Raw genomic sequence first — 742 nt, 5'->3', positions numbered from 1 at the left:
CGGTCCACCCCGCACAGCCGGGCGGCTCCTTTGCCCTACACTGAGCACGGGGTGTGAGACCCCCCGATATTCACCCCCGACCCCCCGCCAGCCCAGGCGCAGGAGCTGGGGAAGCCCCCGCCGCCCCGAGCTCCCCGCCCCTCCCTCCCGGCGCGGAGCCCCCAGACAGCCCCCGACGCCCAGGTGCGCAGCGGGCACGCGGCGCGCGCAGCGGCCGGCGCCGGGTCCGCGCCTCCCCTGGCGCCCTCCCGCGGGGCGCGCCGACGCTCACCTTGGCTTCCGAGGGACGGCTGCGCGGGCTTCCGCATCCACTCGCACAGGTTCCGCCGCTGGCCGCCCGGGGACAGCTGCTCGGCGGCGGCGGCGGCGGCGGCGCCGGGCCCGGGAGCGCCGGGGTTGAGAGTCTGCAGCAATCCCGAGGCACAGGCCGGCGCGGCGGGCGGGTGGTGCGGGTGGTGATGCGGGTGATGGTGCGGGTGGTAGTCTGCGGGGCTGCTGTAGCCCATGGCGGCGGCCGGCGACCCCCCGTTGAGGCCGTGCGCCACGGCATTGGCGGCGGCCGCGGCGCCCCCCGGCGCGTAGCCGTTCCAGTCCTCCCGCAGCGGGGCGCCGTACGCCGCGGGCCACGACGGGCCCGGGGACTGCGCCGTATCCAAGTTCGCGGCCGCCGCGGCCGCGGCCGCAACATGGTAGCCGCCGTAGTCCGGGTACTGCGGGGGGCTGACGAAGTCTGCTGAGAACT

At 78.0% G+C, this 742-nt stretch overlaps 1 protein-coding gene across 1 annotated transcript; it reads right to left on the bottom strand.

Moving 5' to 3' along the window:
* Positions 1–271: 271 nt before the first annotated feature.
* On the bottom strand, positions 272–737 carry LOC111735578 (homeobox protein CDX-2; the record flags this gene model as incomplete). Its single annotated transcript, XM_023527073.1, has 1 exon — positions 272–737. A coding segment is annotated over one exon (466 nt), but the record flags the coding sequence as incomplete, so codon positions are not given.
* Between the last annotated feature and the right edge of the window lie 5 nt (positions 738–742).

Source organism: Pteropus vampyrus, unplaced genomic scaffold (assembly GCF_000151845.1).
Source record: "Pteropus vampyrus isolate Shadow unplaced genomic scaffold, Pvam_2.0 Scaffold1000003701, whole genome shotgun sequence".
Lineage (NCBI taxonomy): Eukaryota > Metazoa > Chordata > Mammalia > Chiroptera > Pteropodidae > Pteropus > Pteropus vampyrus.
This window is presented reverse-complemented; position numbering and strand designations above follow the sequence as displayed.